The following is a 16,263-nucleotide window of genomic DNA, read 5'->3' on the forward strand; positions in this document are numbered from 1 at the left end:
CACTTGGATCAAATTGTAACATACGGCCCTGCAAAGTAAACAGGAGTCTGTCACTTTTGTATTTCTAATCTCATATTGTTTTGGGATATAAACGCGTTCTAAAAATCAAAAGACAAACAAAAATGGAGAATATTTGTTAAGGCCCTAGTTAGCAAAGACAGTAAGTACATCATCAGGGGCAAATGGGGAGTGTGCACGCCCACAGTTATTTAGTAAAATCTCTGAAAGTAAAAAACAAGTTAGTCAAAAGACCAGTGGAAAAGAAACTGTTCAATGCATTTGTACATTGAGTTAACAGTGAAGTATTTCATTCTTCATGTTTTTACTTGGTGTCTTGAAATAATCCCTTTTCTGTCTCCATATTCCCACTTAGACATTGTTCACAGACTTATTTATTTATGAAGTCTGAAGGTTAGTCCCTACCTGCTGAGACTAATTAGCCCTGTTCTTTGTGTCCTATGCAATCCTGTCTGATTAAATGTACACATTTGTTTTACTTCTTTTCATGCTTCCTTTCACTCTACTTCTGCTTTACTGATTAATATTAAAGTTGTAAGTTGCAGTGATTTTTTTATTTCTATTTTGTCTGCATCTTTCCCTTTAGTATGCAAATTTCTATGTGAACTTTTTAATGCCTGAGAATTCGTGTTAGCCTTGTCGATCTCTGTATTATTATTTTTATTATTCTTTTTATAGAAGACAGTTTAGCTGAAAGCCCCAAACTCTCTAAATATTGCATGACAAATTGGCTTTGTTTTGGAAACCCTATGTGCTGAATGGCCCTTAGTATGAACAGCAGGTTAGATTTCTGGAGGAATGTTTGGATTATTTAGTACAGCCTGTCCCTTGCTTTCTAACACCATTTCCATTAGGCAATTTACTAATTCCCATTGAAATTACTGTCTCTCTCCCCCCCCTTACCCCCCCCGCTCCCCTCCTTTTGTTCCTTGCCCATGTTAAAGTTTCCAATTGACTCGTCCATTGTTACAATTTGTCACTGCTGGAAGATCAATTTGTTTTCTCCTTCCCCTCACCACATTATATTCGGGTAACAGATGCCATTTCTTGCATCTGCATTATTCCGCTCCCCATTTTGTTGCTGTGCAGGCAGAGCTCTGGTAAGTGACTTCACAAAAACGCTGTCTCAGACCCCGGAGCCCAGCAGCCCTCGCCCGGGCCGGTGGCCCCGTTGCCCCCGCAGCCTGCGGAGACCCCGCGGCCGGGGCCGCCCGGGACGGACCCCCCCGGTCCCCCCCGCCGCGGGGACTGTCCCGCTTTCACTTTGATTTCCCCCAGCGTGATGTTTACGCCACCACCACAACTTTTCACTTCTGAAGTCTGGGAGTCCTTGATTCTCCGTCCTGCCATGCTAATTAACTTCTTAGCAGTCACATTCCTTTTCCTCTTTTTTTTTTTTTTTTCCCACATCAAGGACCAAAAAATATTATGCCTTACTATGAGATAATTTGGAAATATCTGATCTTCAGCGAGTGATCTCGCACATTTTCATCCTGCGTGATATAACCATCATAAATGCAAGGAGCAAGCGCTGCTTTAAAAAAAGGCTTTTACTATATTATAGTGTTTATTATGATTGGAGTTTCTTACCTCCAACGAGTGGCAAGAAAAATGTTAACGGTTTTAAAAAAAAAAAAAAAACACAAAAAAAAACAACCAACCCCACCACCCTGTAGTCACATGTACACAAATAATCAGGGCACACATCCTTCAGGAGAATCCGGACCGCATGGGGATGACATGGTTATTAATGCTCCGTATGTAAAAGTTAGCGCTTGCCAAAGAGCGGAGGCAGGGGCGCTCCTTTGGGGGCTCTTCCCCCCACTCCCCCCGTCCTGCAGCTCTGGGCTACAGAGCAAATTTTTTTTAATTTCAATTTTAATTTTAAATTTTTTTGCCCCCCCCCCCCCCCCCCGTTTTGTGCCCCGGCCCCCCCCCCGCAGCCCGATCCCCGCCCCTCGCCCTCCCGCTCCCATGCCAAAAAGGATCATTGTTAGTTTCCTACTTCCCCCACCCTCCTCCTCCTCCTCCCCCTCCCGCGCCCCAGACCTGTTTATTTATGCAGACGTCACCGGGAGCCCCCGCCCCCTCCTGCATCTCATTAAGTGCCTGGTGTGTTTCTCGCTCCCTGTCAATAATCCCGGATCCCAGACTTCTCCGTTCCTCCGGATTTCGATCCCCCTTTTTCTGTCTGTCAATCAGCGCCGCCTTTGAACTGAAAAGCTCTCAGTCCAACTTCAACTCACTCAAACCCGAGCGGCACAGGCTCCCCATACCCGCGGCGGCTGCCCCCCCGTTACAGCTGACTTCTTGGGTTGGTTTGTTGTATTATTTTTTTTTTAACCCCCCCCCGCGCCCCCCCCCCCCCTCTATTTTTTTATTATTATTAATTTTTTCGTGAGTGCGTGCGCGGGTGCGCGCAGTGCACGCCGACCAGCTCCCTGGAAGAAAGAAAGAAAATCCCGAAGAAGGAAAGGAAGAAGCGTAAAGTCACTGGTGCAAAGGAGCAAAGAAGAGACATTTCCCTCCCCTCCTCCTCCCTCTTTTCCCCTCCCCAGGAGGAAAGAGAAGGGGGAAAAAAAGAAACTTTCACCTTGGACTCTTCTTTTTTTGGTGTAAACTTCCCCCCCCCCCTCCCCTCTTCATTTTTCCTTTTCCCCCCCCATTCCCCCCCCTTTTTTTCTTTTTTTTTTTTTCCCCCCCCTTTCCCTTTTTGCAAAATTGCTGCTGGTGGGGTGAGCCAGGAGGAAAATGCCGCAGCTGAACGGCGGTGGAGGGGACGACCTGGGCGCCAACGATGAACTGATCTCTTTCAAAGACGAAGGGGAGCAGGAGGAGAAGATCTCCGAGAACTCCTCGGCGGAGAGGGATTTAGCTGATGTCAAGTCGTCTCTCGTCAATGAATCAGAAACGAATCAAAACAGCTCCTCAGACTCGGAGGTACGGGGGAAGCCCCCCGCGGGGCCGTTTCGGGGCGGCGGGCGGGCGGGGGCCGCGCTGCCTGGCCGCGGCCGGGGCCGGGGGCGCCGCTCCGGGTCCCGCTCCCGCCGGCGCCCAACTTTCCTCCGCGGCACCAACTTGTAACGATGCCTTCTGTTTTTGTTCTGTTTGTTTCTCCTTCCACCTTCTCCCCGCACCTTTCCCTTCTTCTTCGCCTTTTATTCCTCCCCTCCTCCCTTCTCTCCCCCCCACCCCCCCAAAAAAACCCACCCCAACCACCCCACCACCGCCCTCCCCAACTGCCCCACGCCGACCCCCGGCTCGCTCCCAGGCGGAGCGGCGGCCTCCGCCTCGGTCCGAAACTTTCAGAGATAAATCCCGGGAAAGTTTAGAGGAAGGTGAGTACGGCGGGCCCGGCCGGCACCGCCGCCCGCCCCGCACCGCCCGCCGCCCCTCCGCCGGGCGCCCGGCTCCTCTTTTTGGGACACTTTCTCAAAAAAGTTTTCTTTCCCCTTCCCTCTTCTCCCTTCTCTTCCCCCCTGTTGCCCCTTTCCTTCCCCGCTCCCGCTCGTGTCTCCCCCGCCATGTTAGCTGCGAAGAGGCAAGATGGAGGGTTGTTTAAGGGCCCACCATACCCGGGTTATCCCTTTATAATGATCCCCGACCTCAGCAGCCCGTATCTGCCCAATGGATCGCTCTCTCCGACAGCGAGAACGGTAAGTGCCTTTTTTTTTTCCCTCCCTTCCTTTCCTCTTCCCCCCACCCCGGCTCCCGCCGCCGCGCTCCCCATTGCCCCCGCTCGCCCGGCCCGGCCCGCCGCCCCCTCCCCCGCGCCGCAAACTTTCCAAACTCTGCGGGCCGCGGCGGGAGAGGGTTTGTTTACACTTCGCCATGTTTCTTTTTGCTTTTCTTTTTTTTCTTTACTTTTTTTTTTTTTTTTTTTTACTTTCAGTTTTGTGGGCAGTTTTCTGGAGCCCTCGTAACATCCCCTGCGGGGGAGGGGGGAGTGGAGAGAAAAAAAACCTCCAAACAAAATCCAAACAACACCTAATCCAGCCTCAAAACAAAACTGTAAACAAATAAAAAAAAAAAAGGAGTTGCTTCCCCCGCCCTTCTCCTCCCCCTTTCCCCCCCCCCCCCCCCCGTCTTCGCTCCCCTCTACCCTTCATTGGGGAGGGGGTTTATTTTCTCCCGGCCGAATCTGGGCTCCGCTCCCTCCAAACTCCTCGTTTTCCATGGTGATCCGTCGCCTCTTGCCCTCCTCCGTGGCGGCTGGGCCGGCTCCCCCTCCCCTTTCCTCCCCCTTAACCCTCTCGTGCCCTCGCCCGCCCCCCGGCCTGTGGGAGCGGCGATTTCGTCGTGCCCGGCGCGGGGCAACGTCCCCTCCCGGCCGCGGGCGCCGCGAGTTGTGTCCGGCCTCAGCGCGGGCGGCCCGGGCCCGGCGGGGCTGCGGGGGCTGGAAGCTGGCACCCCTCACCTGGGCTGTGCCGAGGGAGGCAGCCCCGAAGCGGCTCCGGCTTCGCGTGTGCCTTGCGGTGCTGGGAGCAGGAGGGGGGAAGGAATAAAACCTGAGGGTTAGAGCAAAGCGGAGTCCGGAAACAAATCGCCTGGCTTAGCTCTAACAACAACAACAACAACAACAAAAAATAATCAAACAAGTCGAGCAAAATTCCTCCTGGAAGTGTGCTGGCAGGAAAACAATTTGCTGAAAGCGTCCGGTTTTTTGTTGTGTTTTTTCTTTTTCTGTTTTTTTGTTTTTGTTTTCTTTACGCCCGGGTGCCGTGGCAGGGGTGTGCTTGTCTGCGCGCCGGTGAGTGGAGGGAGGGCAAGTTGTAGCCCAGATCCCAGGAAACTTTGGGGTCTGCTGGTGGGTTTGCAGTCCCAGCTGTTTTTCCCGCTCGTAGTTTCACCCACGGTGTGCTCTGCTCTGACATCACATTTCTCAAGCGACACCTTTTTTTTTCCTTTTAAAGAGTTTTAAAAAATTTTTATCTAAAACGGCTAAACCCGCTGGGACTACAAAACCCCACGTATTCCTACCGATGGGGTTGGCATTGCTGTTTTGTTTCTTTTGGGTGTTTCTAAATCTGAAGCGTCCCCACCGTCACCATGTGTGTTTATACACTTTTTTTTTTCCTTGTGGTAACACGAGATCGCGATTTACAATAATAGATCTACTGTTTGGTGGATGTTGAAGCCGTACTAATGACTGAGGGCTTGGACAACTTCAGTCTAGCAGATCTACAAGTGTTTTAAAGCATTAAAATATTAAACATCGGGTCAGTCTTGTTTTCACTTAGCAAAACATCAGTAGACACAGATTAGTAAATGCAGAGTGACAGGGAGGTAGGAAGGAAGGTTTTTCCGACTTTGCATGTATTTAGGGCTGTGGTAGGGTTTTGTGTTGGTGGCTTGTAAGGCTCTTGGTGCAAGGAGGTGATTGCTGGGACGGTAGCAGAGGGGTAACTGCAGTTTGCAATTGTAATGATTGGGAGGGGAATTCAGGGCCTGAGTGCATTATATTTTCCCTTTTGAATACGGTCACCCACATGTATATGGATGATGGTGATAAATTCCAAATTCTATAAGCACCGGGATCCAGATGGCAAAACGATCTTTGTTACAAATCACTTTGTTACAAATTGTGAAGCTTTATATTCCTTTTTTTTTTTTTCCCTTTCCCCTTTTACCTTAAATGCATTCCACTGTTCCAAGTGCAGGCTAATAGGAAGCACACCTCCGCTGCTTTTTTTCTTTAAGCATTTTTTTCTTACACCAGCTACAGTTGTACAGTTTGTTTTTTTCCTCATTACCTTGATTACAGATGCTTTTTCCTTTAGCATGTAAAGATAGGATCCTTCAGCAGTTAGCTTTCCTGGAAGTATTCTTCCTCCTCTTGCTCCCCCACAGTTAAAAAAGGCCTCCATAGGAATGTGGGGTTTGTGTGAATTAAAGGTGCTGTATAAAAGATTGCAGGTTGGTTTATTGTTGGTATAGCAGGTGGTCTGCCTGTGTTATCAGATGGGTTCTGAAAGGAGGTTTCCACACTCAATAGGCAATTTTCTTATTTCCACATCCAGGCTCCAGCATCCTTCTATCTTCTTAACCTTATTCTTTCACGTTCTGTCTGCTTGTTTGTTTGCCTGCCACTTAATTATAGGCAGGAAAAATTAAAGTTGTTTATTTAGGCCCGAGAGCAGAATATTATAAAGATTCAGCGGGATAGCTGTTGTCTGCCAGACACTGTTTTGAGGTGGATTCTAGTTCTCTGCTGTACCAGCTTTCAATTCCAGGCGAAAAAAGATCTTTCTGTCTCCTGGTTGTATTTTTTAAATACAGGTTGAAAAGGTATAGATGATTCTGCATACTTACGATTTTTATTTTTATTTATGTAGTTTTTCCTGAAGCCTTATTTGTTGAGTTTTAGAGCATGCAAGGTAAAGAGGTGATGCAGATACGTAGTAAAATTGCTTTTCCTTTCCTTTTGCTGTTGTAGAATCTTAAAGGTCTGTGGGTGTGGTTTTTTTTGGTCGTTTCCTTTTCCCTGGATTTTTTTTTCTTTTTGTTTTATTTGGGGGTGTAGTGGGATCATTGTGTTTTGTAAATGTACCTGTCAAGAGCAAACTCGTGGGCAGCAATTTCTGCTTTACTGCTTCAGGAATGTGAAGAATTATGAAGTATCATAAAATCTGCTTATGATGAATAATAAATATATTATCTCGAGAATAATGCTTTAATACTGCAAACTCTTTGTGAAGCTCGATAGGAATAATTTTATTTTTAAAAGTCAAAGATTTTTTTGCATGTTAATCTTGCTTTTGACAGAATACTGTGGATTGCTTTTAGGAATAGATGTGTATTAAGTAGAGGTCTAGTCAAACAGTAATGAAGTAATGCAGCTGAGAGTGCCAGTTCCATACCTACGCTTGCAGAGGGACTGGGGGAGCTGCCTGTTAGGGATAATTAAGGAGAATGTTTTCCTTTCAGAGTTGGAAAATGAAGAAGTGGTATATTTAATTTTTACGCTAAATTTAGAGTTTGGTTAATGCTTTCGCTGAGCAAATAGATGTGTTGTGATTTGAGAAAATCCTGCTGGCAGATATTCTTATTTTTACTAGTGCTGTTGCATCTTCCTTTCTCCTGAATCGTTGCTTGCTGAGTGAGATGGAAGGAGTAAGCTTGCGTTTGGTCCTGAAGTTTGGGAGTTGGGAATAGCTGCGGTGGAGAACAGCCCCCTAGATTTTACGTTCAGGAAGAAACTTTTTTCTTTAATGGACCTGAAAAATGGATGTTTTCCTTTATCTACTGAATCAAACAACATAATCCTTCCTAATACAAAAGCTGTAGACCCTGGGGTGTGAAGGGTTAATGGTGGTCCTTTTTTTTCCCCTCCCTCCAATTGTTTTGACAACACTTTTCAAAGTGTGACATTCCAAGCCCTTGCAATACAATGTAATATTACTGTAATTACACAGGTCATTACATTTTAAATAGAGAACAATAAAATGCTTATCGCACTGAAAACGAACAGGTGTTCTTGCCCTTCTTTGGTATTTATGCTAATTGTTTTTCATCTCCTTCAGAAATATTTATGGCTGGCTGTTAAGGTTGCAGTCTCGATGTGACAATATTAATTCTTTACTAATCTTTATGGTTGGGGTTTAATGTCTGCAGTATGGATTATAGTATTAACGTCCACCAACTAGTTTAATAATGTAGATACAAATTAATATGTCAGCACTTTGGTACTTTATGATACGTAGCTATTCAATGGAGAATGAATTATTTGCTTTCTTTTAAAAAAAAAAATTGAATGGACATGCTTTTAATAAAGTTTCTGGACTTGTGTAAAAACAAGCTATTAAATAAGAACTGATGATCCTGTGGCGTAAATCAAATGGAACCTCCATAAAGAAACTTTCCTCATGCTTAATTAGGTAGACTGCTGAATCACTCTGCTATAGCATTAGCATAGCTGGTATACAATGGCAAATAGACCGTGTTTGTTAACTTATTTTCAGTAAAGAAGCTGATTTATTTTTAATTCTCTCTCTCTTCATTTCCCTCCCCCCCTCCCCTTCCTGATAAGATTTCATCCTGGAGCAAATGCTGCATTGCTTAGTCAATCAGCTTCTCTTTAGGGGGCTATGAAAATTGGTTAGAGAAAAGTTTCATGTTTCTGGGACCTTGCAAAACAATATAATGCAGTACTGTTACTTGAGTGTACAGGATAATTGCAGGACTGCACTTCATTAAAAAAAATATTTGCTTTGGAAATCGAACAATTTTAATAGGTGCACCAGTGACTGATCTGTACTGGAAAAAAAAATACAGTAGATGCCTTTCCAGGTTTGTTGAATGGATTCATACATGGACTGATGATGTTGAGTGGGTTTTTTTTTTTTTCCTCCTTCCTCTTCATTTTTTGTTCAAGCAAATATGTGCTGATTTGTCAGCTGAAGATGGGGGGGGGGAGGAGTATGTTTCAGCTTTCACTGGAGCTTGTAAACCAGAATGTAGGTAAAAATGTTTTAAATTTGTCAGACTTTCATGACTGGGCCCCAAAATCAGATAAAAAAATGTGGTGTAGAGAAAAAGGACAGCTGCAGATTTTTGGTGTGGACGTGTGTTTCTGTACCATGACTAAAAACTCTGAGGACCTTTTCCCAGCTGTCTGGGAGTTATGTGGAAGTTGGATTATTGGCAGTTAAGCATGAGACAACCTGGATTTAGCAAATGCTCTCCTACACAGGAAGCAGATGACATTATCCTGGGGGAAGGGAGGAGATCCTTCTCCAGGCACAGCCTGGGGAGAGACGCCTGCTCCCCCCCAGCCTCAGAGCAGCCAAAAAATGAGGGCTGGCCATAGGCACATATAAATATAAAAGTGGTTGTTGGTTTGTTTTTTTTTTTTTTCAGGTTTTTTTTTGGTGAAATCAGACACTCTGCTCCCACATTGGGGCTGTTGTGAGAAGTTTTGCTTTGCGGGGGGGTTTGTGAGGTTTGGGGGGAAGTTTAAAGCTCTGTTCCCCGGGCGTCTCCTCAGTACCGCGTCCTGGCAAATATGTAAGTAAGCCTTAAAACTTTGACTTCTAATTGGGCACATTTGTGAAGGAAATGGTTAATTTTACAACCAAAGGCAAACTTGCACCTCGACAGGTCTGCTGAAAGAAATGTGCCACAGTCGTTTGCTGGCAAGCACGGCAGGGTCATAAATCCACGGGGTTTATTTACAGCCTATAACACTTATGAATGTTAAGATATTTGACGCCACGCTGGCCTTATAATATCCAAGGTCCACAGACACTGGCAGTGGGTCAAATTTCTTTCACTAATTATAAGCAATGAGAGATGGAGTGTGGTGCTGGGGGGGTGTGAGGGGAGAGATATGGAAATCCTCTCTCTCCCCACCCAAAAGTGAAGAATATTTCGGCTCCTCCTCCCAACTGCTGGTTTATGTTTGCGCTTTTTTTTTTTTTTTTTACATAGGCTCCGAAGTTTATAATTAACGCTTGCAGTGCTGTAAAGGCTGGGCTGTGGGTGACGCAGCCAAGGCTGAAGGAGGGAAGGAGTTGAGCACAGCTCGTGTCCTTTACAGAGGTCTCAGCTGTATTGTGCAGTATTTCCTAGATACCGACACAAGCAAACATTTAAAGACAGATGACACCTGGAAACGTCCTTTAATTTTCTCACGTACCAGTGAGCCAGGGGAGAGGTGCGGGGGGGAAATTGCATCAGGTTTTATGCAAAAGGTGGATGCTTGGAAATGCACATATTAGACTGTTTGGTGCGTATAAAACAGGGCCTCTTAAAAAGCAGCAAAAGCCCACGTTAAGGGAAAACATGCGCTGTATTAATTCAGGTGTTGAGGTTTGAGGCGGTTTTTAGGGGAGAAGCCCCGTGTCCTGCTGGAAGGGACGATCTGGGATGGACGTGTAGGTCAGCATGGAAGGGTGAGGGGAGCAGGGTAGACGTGCTGAGGGTGGTGTTTTGGGAGGGGGTAACTGCGGGGAGGCACGGGGAGAGCGGAGGCTGCTGGAGAGTAATTGGAGGACAAAGGAGGGATCCTGGAGTGTGAGGGGAAATTGTAGAAACTTGGGGGGAGGAGAAAACTGCCAGTATTTGGACGGATGGTTGGAGGGGAAGCTTGGGATCTGGGGACTGACTCCTAAGTGTCAGGAAAGTCTTGGGGCCTGGGGAGAAATGCTGCTTCGCTCAGCAGAGCTCGTTATTCTCAGCTCACTCGCCATTAAACATGCTTTCCTAGAGTGGACAGTCAGATCTGAAGTGCTGCTGTCTTGTCTGTGCTGGAGGTGTGTGTGTGTGTTTTAACAAGCTAATGTGATTGCTCAAATCTGCCTAGGTAGTACTCTTAGCCTTAATTTCTCCAGCAGTTGATTTTGGGTTCCCCGTAGGTTACTGTTGTGCTTGGAGACTAATTTAAGAAAAAGGCAGGGTTATGTGTGTGGTGGAACCCTGCACTCCTTCGCCCATATGTTTTTCTTCTATGAGCCATGTAAAACCTGACTTAAAAAAAAAAAAAAGAGGGGGCTGTCAATTTGGCCCTTCCACAAATAGCTGTACAGTTTTGTTGAAGGTTTTATGCATTTCCCTAATCAATGGAGTGCTGTGACTTATTAGCCCCCGGGGACAGATCTGAATCCCCCAGCACCGTGCTGCAAAGCTGGTGTGGTATTGTACCTTTTAACCAGGTTATCAACAAGGATGTTCCTCCGGTTCCCAGGACGCTTCTCACCCCCCCTCCCTCTGGCATCTCCCCACTCCGATTCTTTCCGGCAAAATCTGTTCAGTCTCACGCCTTTGTTTTAGGTTGGCTAAACCCTCGACCCTTATTCTTCGTGGGGTCACGCTCAGGCAACCGGGCAGTGCTGAATGAGTTAAGTCGCTGGCTGAAGTTTGGCTTCATGCAACTAAATTTGAGGCCTGGTAGGCATTAGCAGGGCACAGCACATTTACAGAGCTTAATTAGTACACGCCGTAATTGTTCATGGTCTGCCAGAAGGAGTAATGTTCAGGAAAAGTGGAGTCGTTCTTCTGCAGTCTTCAGTTTTAAAACGATAAATCACTTGCATATTTGTGCAGTGATTCAAATGGAGCTGAGACCTCTCCATCTCAACATGTGGTAAATTGTAAAGTCAATGAATTGCAGATGTAGGGTACAGCAGATTCTCTAAGAAAATGCGGAATGAATGGGGAAGGGTGATGCTATAAATACGTACTGAGAAGATAACTGGGTTTCTGCTTGCTGTGCCAATCATGATGTACTAAAGATATTAGCAATTTTGTTTTAATGCATTTATTTTAAATTTCTTTAAACTAAATATAGGGGTACCGTGTTACTTCACTTGGTGAGGCTTTTATTAATGCTCCAGAACAATGGGTTTCATATGGAAATGCGTGTGATAGCCGTATTAATACAAATTAATTCATCATGGGTGATATTGTAGCTGTTTCTAGAGGAGTTTATAATGATGGGGCACTTTAAAGTGTGGCTGCAACAACTTATAAAAAATGTTGCGGTAGTGGATGCCTTTATATTCTAGTTGGGGGAAATACTGGGAATATTATGTATCTCACCATGGCATTTTGTATCTGCCCGTAATTCTGTCCAACTTCAGGGACGCTTTTTGGGTGCATTAATCCGACAGCCTAGAGCCTATTTTAAAAAAGCAAAACACAAACAAAACTACGCTATACAGATTGACATTGTAAATGCCGTGTATTGTTTTTTTTTGAATGCGGAGAATGTGTGTCACTCTTACTGCTGTGAAATCTTGTCTTCCTTGGGCTTGGTCCAAGATCCATTGAAGTCAGTGGAAAAAAAGGCTTCTATTAATAACGAAGGGCTTTGGATCAGACCTGTGTGTCTTGAACCAATGGCCAACTTCTTCAAAAGTGGATAAAGGTATTGAAAAAGCAAAACTCAACTAAATGTCATATTGATATATTGCTGCTTCTGTGGTGTCCTTCGCTCTTGGAAAAAAAAATAGTTATGTTTCCAATGGTACTTTCTTAAATGAGCTCCTGCTTCTGCAGTATCTGACTTTCCCACAAAGCGCAGAGCATCCTGGCAGGATCAGGATTTGGTCCGAAGCTGTGTTGCAAGTCAATACTGCTTTTCTAATATGAGTAGGTGGATTTGTATGGAAGTTGTAAAAGTTAATGATTGTTCTCTGACTCATATGCTGCTGGTTTCAGGAAAGAAGAAATGATGTCAGTAAAATGATAGAAATTATAGGAGACAAGTAGGCTTTGGTGAGCAGAGAATGGATTTGCGTTGTTTGAAATGCTTTTGCTGCTTGCTGAAGGAAGTGCGAGGAGGGAGAAGATGGGAGGGCAGCTTGTTTTGGGTACCAAACTCCTGCAGGTATTCGGCCAGGAAGTGAGGCTGAATTCAGGAGGGACCCTCTGCGGTGTTAAAGGTCCCATAACCATTTTGTTAGTCCTACTGATACAGTTAGTCCTGCCTAACTGTTTTCCCGTCTTGGCAGAACAGGTTTCAATGCCCTAGGCTCCGTGGGAAGTACGATTGCATGCCTAATGGCTACCAAGTATGAATATATAATTGTGCTCGACCAGTATCTATCTCACAGCTCTGTATGGCTCTTCAGAGTATCTGTGGTGTGAAAGATGCTCTATATAACAAAATCAGTCTCTGCTTTTTAATTCACAGAATTTTAATTCACTAGTGATGGTGATGCAGTTGAGACACCAAAAAAATCCAAAAGGAGGGTGTGGGAAGTAATAGTTAGAAAATGCCAAACTGAAAATACTGCAAAGGGACTTTCTGGGGAATATTCTTAGATGTTGATACAATAGAAAAAAATCGTCCTATTTTAAGAAAAGGAAAAATAGAGCAAGAGAAGGTGGGGGTGTACCTCTCTAAGCACATCCAAACTCCCAGTGAAGTCAGTGACTCCTTAAAGATCTGGAAAAGTCTGAGGGTTAAAGCTTTTCTATTCTAGAGACAAGCCACTGCATTGATTTCTGTTTTTAACTGATGCAAATATTTAATAAAGGTTCTTTTGGAACTGCTTTAAACCCTAGCCTGAATAATTTTAACTAGGTTAAATCAGTGAACTGGTTTGGGAGCATACACAGTAAGAGGTTTGCATTGGTTTAATTAGATTTAGGAGATTTATAAAACCAGGGCCACTGCTCTGACATAGGCAAAGTCTGGAAGACAGCATATAGATGCTGCATTGATCTACTCCCAGGCTGAACAGACTGCTATTGAAATTACGCTATTATAAATGTTTGCTAATATTAAAGCATCCACGGGAACGTACGACCTTGAATGAACACATCATAAGAATAAGATGGCAATCAGTGTTTCTACCTTTGTGTTTTTTTTTTCTGGGGCATTGGCAAGAAGGTTTTCTCCCTTTGAAAGGAGTTACAGATTATAGTTGTCTGTCTGGAAGTCAAGTTTTTGAGACTTTTATTATTATTAACCAAACGTCTCTGTTTACTTCCGATTGCTGTTGCTTTCCCCTATGGGCTTTTTCTTAATTCTTAAACTGCACCATAAAATGGAGCTTAAAACCTGTCTGTGTCAATTAAAAAAAAAAAAAAAAAGGAAAAAAAAAAAAGATACTTTACAGGAGCTAGTCACAAACGTAACTACTGTACCAGTCACAAAACTGCTGTGTAAAGAATATCCACAGAGCTTGTTTTATCTGAATAGCAGCTAAATATCTTTACAATCCCCAGGGTTATTAAAGGCCAAATGCCTGGTATACGTAGTTAGTTTATTTTCCATTGAAATCTGTTGCTCAGCTACAGTGCTTGAAAGTACTTTGTTTTCAATTCCATAAATAAGAAATTAAATTTTATAAATGTGAAATTAAAAAGAGAAAACTAGAACCTGGGTGTAGCTGGGTGGTTGTAAATGGGAACTGGTGTGTTGCCACACTGCTGATGTGGGCACATCTGTATATGCATGCGATGTATATTCGTGAACGTACACTGGGTTATCAGGTGTCTATTCAGTTTTAATTGACAAGATGAGATTCCTGTGGTTACTCAGTGCACAGATTGCCTTGGGGCTCTACAGGGTTTGTGGGAAGAAAAGCCTTGACAAGTTTCCATTAAGCCCTGAATCAGGCAATTGGAAAAGAGGAGAATGAAAGGAGCTGAAAAGAGGGACAACTTGTTAGTGTTGCATTCTGCGCTTGCAACGAGAAACCTCTTTTAGACAAGAGTGGTTCTCAGGCCAAGAATTTCAAACTCGCGGAGAAACCTGTCCAGAACACAAAAGTTGTTTGAACGGGGTGCAGAATTGTCACAGTAATTAGAGCAATCTCCGTTTACTGAGTGGCAGCCTTTATAAAGGACAGGGGATAAAAGGTTCAAATTCATCTTTCTCTCTCCGATTCACTTCTGATGAACTGCCTCTGTGTGTGTGTGTGTGTGTGTGTGGCCACATTTTCAGCTACTCATCATTCGATTGCCCTTGTTTTAAAAGAAGAAGGACTTAAGTTTCTTCTTCCTGCCTCGAATGACATTTTCAGGCATTTTGCTTTTATTTATTTATTTTTTATTGGCGCTCTAATTTGATATACAGAAATAAGAGGATGCTTTGGGGAATGTGCTTGTGCTCTGCTGGAAGGGGGAACCCCAAATATTTCTCACTCAGTTTCTCCTCTTGTTGGATCCCGCATCTTTTGACTCTTAGGAGCAGTCCCATTATTTTTAATAGGATTACTTGTGGAAGCAAGAAGAGTGAATGAATAAGGTTTGGACCCTTAAAATTTATCCTCTTGCCACTGCAAGGTCTGTCCAGAACAACTGAATCAGCTGGAGTTTTGCCATTGCTCTTAATAGGAGAAGGATCAGGCCCATGGATTACATGAGACTGGGTCTTGTGAACAAGCCAAATAAAACTGTAAAAATCAGGGTTGTAGCTGCGTACGATGCAGGAGTGTCTGGAGGCCTTGGTCTGGGCTCCTTTTGGTCAGATCCTACACAGAGAAAAATGGGAGTGAATGAGCGAGCGAGCAGCATGGGTGTTCTCGCCCAATGAAGAAAATGTGACTGCTAAATTTCCTCTATGCCTTTACTTTTAAAGAAAATAAAATACTAAGCTCCTTATTTTTTTTTTTTTGCAGTAATCATCCTGAGTGCAAAGTTAGTCATTTTAATATCCGTTTACTTAGCTGTTTAGGCTTTGTGATCGCCTTTTATTTGTTCTCCCTGAAATAATGTAGGATCTCTGCTTTGTAGAGGCTTGGAGGTAGTGACCTTGGCTATTTTACTTAATCATTTAGTCAGTGTTATGTTTCTCCCCTTTGTTCACCGCTACATCTGAATGCAGAGACAGAGAGAGGAGCCCTTTATGCTGATATCTTCGCTCTGTTTTGTGTTTCTCTCTTATCACGTTGCCTTCAAGGCCTGTGGCATGGCGGGCTAGACGTTGTGTTGGGACCCTGTGAATGTTCACATTCATCCCCCCTTCTTCTCTCCTGGAGACCTGGGATCGGCCAGCATCAGCACTGGGTTCCTAAGATAGGGACCAGAGGAAAAAGGAAGGTCTTGCTGCTGATTACAGAAACACTGTTAAAGCTAGTAAACACTCATGGCTGTTAAAGTTGTAGCTCAGAGGTCATGTGCAGTTTTTGTATACAGATTTTTTTCTCCACCTCCACCCCACTCAATTGTTTTCTACTGGATGATGATAGTGAAGAATTTGACTAGATCTTTTTATATTTTAGCAAAAAGTAGATTTATTTTTTTTTCACAGGGTCAGCCCCAGCAGGAAAAAAGCTGTGGAAAAATTGCTTGTCTTGGAGTTTGCTTTGCAAGAATGCCTGTTGCCATTCAGCAAAGCATGCTTCTGTGCACGCTTCCTTGGAGCACGCGTTCCCCTAGTTCACTTGCCCTGTCTGTGAGCATGGGAAGTGAATGCAGGAGGGTTTTCTGAACATGTAGAAGTCGTCTTGTAGGCACAAGGAGGAGTTGGGAGACGACGATTTTCCTGGCAGTAATGCTGAATTGCTTATGCAGTGTTGGAGCATAGAGTCGGGTCTGTGTGTTGGACAATGTCACGGTCAGGTTGAACAATGTCTCCATTTTTAGATGGTGCTATTTCGTCTCAACCATTGATGGTTTGCAGACCAGTTGTGATGTCTGCCATCCTGAAAGAGCACCCAGTGTGGTACTAATTGTACCAGGACTAATTGTTGATTAGAATGTACTTGTTGCAAATTATGGACCTCTCTTGAACATGGCTTTCTCAGTCCTATCCCTTGTGCATTATTTTCTCAGCTGGTAATTAATTTCTCA

General features: G+C 44.3%; 1 protein-coding gene across 16 annotated transcripts in view; it reads left to right on the top strand.

Annotated features, from left to right (window-relative positions):
* Positions 1 to 2,140: 2,140 nt before the first annotated feature.
* The window catches only part of TCF7L2 (transcription factor 7 like 2), a 183,300-nt gene continuing 169,177 nt past the window's right edge, over positions 2,141 to 16,263 (top strand). For 15 of the 16 annotated variants that reach the window (XM_068399724.1, XM_068399713.1, XM_068399725.1 and 12 more), the window contains exons 1-3: positions 2,141 to 2,958; positions 3,290 to 3,356; positions 3,550 to 3,674. In XM_068399724.1, coding sequence (XP_068255825.1) covers positions 2,770 to 2,958; positions 3,290 to 3,356; positions 3,550 to 3,674 — 381 coding nt within the window. In that variant the 5' untranslated portion in view covers positions 2,141 to 2,769. The remainder of the gene's footprint in view (positions 2,959 to 3,289; positions 3,357 to 3,549; positions 3,675 to 16,263) is intronic. The other variant, XM_068399723.1, reaches the window with a different exon arrangement.

Source organism: Nyctibius grandis, chromosome 4, assembly GCF_013368605.1.
Source record: "Nyctibius grandis isolate bNycGra1 chromosome 4, bNycGra1.pri, whole genome shotgun sequence".
NCBI lineage: Eukaryota > Metazoa > Chordata > Aves > Nyctibiiformes > Nyctibiidae > Nyctibius > Nyctibius grandis.